A 6,054-nucleotide genomic window follows, 5' to 3' on the forward strand; every position below is an offset into this window, starting at 1 on the left:
TCCAAAGTTACGGTTCTTTTGATAAGCTATAATAACTTCCCCCCCAAAAAAAAAAAAAAATCTTAGCATATTGCAACGAAGGTTACTGCCCTTGTAGCGAGCACCATCATGTGTTGTAAGTATACCGTAAGTGGGGTGGGGGAGTAGCGAATTAATCTATATATACTTAAAAAAAAATGCTTATTTTTAGCTATTGGTTATCGCAAAGTTCATAAAGAACATAGGTTCCCCTTTCCCTGAAGAAAGTTTTTGTTCTTTCCGATAAAGAAGTCATTTCTTTTTATGAAGTATTTTTTTCCTTTCATGGAGTGGGAAAGTTTATTTACGAGTCTCATCTTTATATTGCTTCATTTTCGCTTCTTGTTTCTGAGAGAGAGAGAGAGAGAGAGAGAGAGAGAGAGAGAGAGAGAGAGAGAGAGAGAGAGAGAGAGAGAGAGAGAGAGAAGCGCTTATTTTCTATCTCAAAGAACCAAAACAATTGGAAAGAAGTTAATGGAATCCAAAGGTCACTTCCTCGAAAAATGCAAAAAAAGTCCAAAAAGTAATGAAAGAAGGTAAATGAAATACAGAATCTTACATTCCTTCGGCCAGATTCAGTTTTGGGGGAAATAAAAAATGTTAAACTGCTGAAAGAGGAAACAACTGATATTTATAAAACATCAGACTTGGTTATGAATTGAGTAAAATGGATGTTTTGGAAAATGGCTGAAAGGAACCTAGTAATAAAAGCATGAAATGAACTAAAAGCGATAACAAAGCAGGAAAGGTAAAGGAAAATGTTTTGGTGATTTTATATTATTTGTTTTCCATTCTCTTGACTTTCGGCCTCATTGTGATACATTGCTTCTTACACCTGGTACCTTCGGGTTGTTGCTATTTTCGGTTACATTTGTTACGATTTAACCTTAGCCCCATGACCTACCCTTCTCTTGTATGGGGAACTCGCTAGATTGAACAAGATCTTACTCCAGTCTTTTCAGTTTTTGACAGAAAGATAAATTTATATACAATTAATCTACATAATAGATCCCGATGAAATTATTTCCATTAATCATTATGATTAACATAGTTCTCCAGATGTTGAATTAAGGATAAACATACTTAACTTGAAAGTTCTTCAGTAACATCTGGTCTGATTGAACGTACAGTTATTATTATTATTATTATTATTATTGTTGTTGTTGTTATTATTATTATTATAAGCCCAGGGGCCCCAACAGGGAAAATAGCCCAGTGAGGATAGAAAACAAGGAAAAATTATATATTTTAAGAATAGTAACAACATTAAAATAAATATTTCCTATATAAATTATAATTACTTTAACAAAATAAGAGGAAGATAAATTAGATAGAATAGTGTGCACGAGTGGACCCTCAAGCAAAAGAACTCCAACTCAAGATAGTGGAAGACCATGGTACAGAGGCTATGGCACTTCCAAAGTCTAGAGAACAAAGGTTTGATTTTGGAGTGTCCTAGATGAGTTGCTGATCATAGCTAAAGTCTCTCTTCTACCCTTAACAAGAGGAAAGTAGCTACTGAACAATTACAGTGCAGTAACCCCGTTTGTGAAGAAGAATATTTGGTAATCTCAGTGTTGTCAGGTGTATGAGGACAAAGGAGAATCTGTAAAGAATAGGCCAGACTATTCGGTGTACATGTAGGCAAGAGGAAAGAACCGTAACCAAAGAGGATATATATATATATATATATATAGATATATATATATAGATATATATATATATATATATATATATATATATATATATATATATATTAGTTTAGGTGTTACTACATTGAACCTATTGGTGTTCTTTAATAATGTTAAACTATAATTGTTGACCCAAATTATGACGTCATCACACTAACTCGAGGATTGTTAACGTAAATGATAAAATCATCACATGGTTAACTCTATGATCGTTAACCCAATATCCCAAAAATCCAGATTCCCCCCCCCCCACTAAAAGAGAGAAAAGAAAAACATAATAAACATCAAACGAAGCAATACATGGAAACAGAAACTACCGCCTCTGAAACGGAAACAGAACCGGATGTGTAAAAAAGCTCCATCATCATGTACCGCTGTATCAGTTGACTCTTTGTGGAACAGAGAGAGAGAGAGAGAGAGAGAGAGAGAGAGAGAGAGAGAGACATGACGAAGAAAATTCCGCTCTAAACTTTGCAACGGTTCGTTAGATAAAGTCAGGTCCCGGGAAGACCACACAACTCCAGCTGAGATACATTTTTGGTGTGTTACCTCACGTACCGACACGTTTGCACACGGGATACACACTGACTTGTGTTCGAGTATACTTAATGTACACGACAGTGTGAAAAGTATATATATATATATATATATATATATATATATATATATATATATATACATATATATATATATATATATATATATATATATTCATATATATATATATATATATATATATATATATATATATATATATATATATATATATACAGTATATATATTGCGAGGACAACAAGACGAGCAGAGAGACTGACAATTTATTGAACATGCAACGGTCACTATATTACAGAGTGCAGACGGATAAGTAGCCCGGGAGGGAAACACTTCCAACTGCCACAATCATTTGTGTTTTGATTCAAATATAAATATAAAATATCAAGGCGGTAGCCTAATGAAATATATATTATTAAACATGGATATAAAGATCTCAAAGAGCGCAACATTGTTATACAAAAATCCACTGTGTGGAATAGATCATAAAGTTACAATATACAGAAAAGAGTGCAGGCGGAGGAAACACGGCGAGTAAGACGATGTCCTTATAAGTATTCCCCCCTCCCCAGAAAGCGGGCATCGTAGATGGGTGATGTGATTAATCCCTATATTGTGGAGGGCGACGTAATTCCCCTCTGGTGCTTGAGTGAAGGGGAAGGTTGCCCTGATTCGGAAGAATCGTTTACTCCTGTCGTTTCGTGGTTTTCTCCCGTCTGGTGGATGATTTGTTCTGAGGTGGAATCCTGGGTCTACCAGGGCCCGCAGTGATCTTTTTGTTGCTTTCAAGGTATGCTGGTTTTAATCGGTCGATTGTCACCCTATCTTCTTGTTCTTGGACGTTCAGGAGGAAAGATTTGGCTATTCTTCTGACAACCTCGTAAGGGCTGCGATAAGGGCTAGTCAGGGGTTGGCGGTGAGCATCGACCCGGATGAAGAAGTAGTCGCAGTCGTCTAGGTTCTTGGGCGTGAAGTGTCTGGTCCTGTCCTTGTATGTTTTCAGGCATGGTCTGAATTTCCCAGCGATTTCTCTCAGGTGATCCAGCTTGGTGTCGTTGGTAGTTGCAGGGAATAATTCGCCAGGGACTGTAAGTGCCTCGTCGTAGACCTTCTCTGCAGGAGAAGGTTCGCCGTCTGCCCTGGGAGCGGTGCGAAGGCCAAGGAGGACCCACGGGAGTTGCGCTTTCCAATGTTCGTCCGTACATCTCGCCATCAGGGCTGCCTTGAGTGTGCGATGAGCTCTCTCGACCATCCTTTGCTGCAGGGTTGTACGCTGTGGTGCTGTGGAGTTTCGTTCCCATCAGGTTTGTCAGAGAGAGCCAGATCTCTTGACAAGAAAGCGGAACCTCGGTCCGTCGTGATATTGTCGGGGACACCAAAGCAGCCTCCAACTCGACAGCAGAGCTTTGGCACAGCCATCGGTGGTTGTTTTGGACATCGGAGTTGCTTCTAACCATCTAGTGGAGCGGTTAACGATCGTCAGGAGGTATCTTGCAGAACCTGAAGGCGACAGAGGTCCCACAATGTCCACGTGGATGTGTCCGAATCGTCTCTCGGGTTGGGGAAAATCTCCAACTTTCAACTCAGTATGGCGGTTGACCTTACTCGTCTGGCAGTTAATGCAGGTTCTCGCCCAGTCACAGGCATCTTTTTCGATTCCTGGCCAGATGAATTTTTCGGATGAAAGACAGGATGTAGTGCGACCCGAGGGGTGTGATAATCCGTGGATGACGTCGAAAATCTTTCTTCTACAGGAGGCGGGAATCCATGGCCGTGGGAGGCCCGTGCTGGTGTCGCAGAGGATGGTTTCCCCACTCGGTCCGAGGGGAATGTCCTTCATCCGTAGCGTTGATGCTATCGTACGATAGTCTTGGGACTCTGGGTCTTTCTGCTGTTCTACGGCTAGGTTTGCATAGTCGATCCCCATGTGGACCGCGTTGATTTCGATCCTGGAGAGGGTGTTGGCAACGTGGTTCTTCTTTCCCGGTACGTAGCTGATAGTGCAGCCGAATTCTGCGGTGGCTGACAGGTGTCGTTGTTGGCGAGAGGACCATGCATCTGTAGAACTCGTGAAAGCGTGGATCAGGGGCTTGTGGTCTGTTGCGATGGTGAAGGGCGTTCCTTCAAGCAAGTATCTGAAGTGGCGGATGGCGAGGTTGACGGCGAGGAGCTCATTGTCGAACATGCTGTACCTGGAGTTTCTTGCTGAAGAAGGCCAAGGGCTGCGGGTAACCGTTGATGATCTGTTCGAACACAGCACCTCAGGCGATGTTGCTGGCGTCGGTGGTCAACTTCAGGGGGGCACTGTCGTCATGGTACCCCAGGGTGGTGGCTTCGGCGAGGGCTGCTTTTGTCCTGTCGAAGGCACGTTGCTGCAGGGGACCCCAAACGAGCTTCTTGGTTTTTCCCTTCAGGACGTCGTTGAGGGGAGTGAGGATGTGGGCAATGTTGGGGATGAAGCGACGGTAGTAGTTTACCATGCCCAAACTCCTGAAGGTGCTGGATGGTTGTTGGGGTTGGGAAGGTTTTCACGGCGTCCACCTTGGTCAATGTGGGCTTCACGCCCGCTGCAGATAATTGATGTCCGAAGAAGTCCACCCTCACTGTGCTGAATGTGCACTTGTCGAAGCGCACGACCAAACCGTTCACCTGAAGGCGTTTCAGCATGGCGCGGACGTGTCTCCAGTGTTCCTCTTTCGTCCTGGAGTAGGTGAAGATGTCGTCCACGTAGCAGACACAGAACAGCAGGTCCCCAAGGATGCTATGCATCAGTCGTTGAAACGTGGCCCCTGCGTTGCGTAGGCCGAAGGTTAAATATGAGAAGGTGTAGGAGCCGAGCGGCATTATGATGGCGGTCTTAGGCATGTCCTCTGGGAACACAGGAACTTGAAAGTATGATTTGAGAAGGTCCATCTTAGTAAAGAATTTTGCCCCATGAAGGGCACTGGTGAGGTCTTGCATATTTGGCAGAGGGTAGTGGTCTGGCGTTGTGATGAGGTTAGGCGCCGGTAGTCACCGCGGGGCCTCCATGTTCCGTCCGGTATCTTTACCATGTGGAGCGGAGATGCCCAAGGGCTGGACGCCTTCTTGCATATGCCCATCCATTCTATGTTTTCGAAGGCATGTTTGGCATCTCTCAGCTTCTGCAGAAGGAGGCGGCGGAACTTGGCGTGGGTGGGAGGTCCTGTTGTGTTTATGTGGTGGTAGACCCCATGCTTGGAGGGGAATCCCGGCAATTGTCGAAGTTCCGGCTTGAAAACGTCGGGGAACTCGTGAAGAAGGGCGGCGTAATGCTGCGCTACGACGGCGGAGATTGGTGTGATACCCGGACCAGCTCGTAGTGGGTAGGTTCGGCATGTCCCGGTGTCGATGAGTCGTTTCCCGGCGACGTCGACGAGGAGGCCATGGTGAGCCAGGGAGTCAGCGCCAACGAGGGGGTGTTTGACGTCAGTGATGATGAAGGGCCAAGAGTAAAATCGCCCCATGATTGAGATTTTAAGCACCCTAGTCCCATGACATCGTATGGGAGATCCGTTGGCGGTGATGAGCGAGGGGGCATCACTGCTAGGCGCCCGGTTTAGGTCGGCCTGTGAGGGAGGGAATGTTGATTGCATACAGCCAGTATCAACCATAAGCCTACGGTAGGATATGGCGTCGAGGATGTAGAATCCGATCTTGCCGTGATCTGCTACTGCGGCTACAGTTGATGTCGGTGGTGTCTGGCGTCAGAATTTCTTCGGGAACTTGCAAGGGGGCTTGCACTTCATTGCGTTGCTCCCAAACTGCTGGTGGT

The 6,054-nt window shown here is 44.6% G+C and overlaps 2 protein-coding genes across 2 annotated transcripts; both read right to left on the minus strand.

Moving 5' to 3' along the window:
• Window positions 1-2,946: 2,946 nt before the first annotated feature.
• LOC137658953 (uncharacterized) lies at window positions 2,947-3,513 on the minus strand. Its single transcript, XM_068394064.1, has one exon. The coding sequence runs from the start codon at window positions 3,511-3,513 to the stop codon at window positions 2,947-2,949; it is 567 nt and encodes a 188-aa protein (XP_068250165.1).
• A 1,591-nt stretch (window positions 3,514-5,104) lies between these two features.
• Window positions 5,105-5,746, minus strand: LOC137658954 (uncharacterized). Its single transcript, XM_068394065.1, has one exon. It carries the CDS (start codon window positions 5,744-5,746, stop codon window positions 5,105-5,107), a length of 642 nt encoding a protein of 213 aa, XP_068250166.1.
• Window positions 5,747-6,054: the final 308 nt, after the last annotated feature.

Source organism: Palaemon carinicauda, chromosome 19, assembly GCF_036898095.1.
Source record: "Palaemon carinicauda isolate YSFRI2023 chromosome 19, ASM3689809v2, whole genome shotgun sequence".
NCBI lineage: Eukaryota > Metazoa > Arthropoda > Malacostraca > Decapoda > Palaemonidae > Palaemon > Palaemon carinicauda.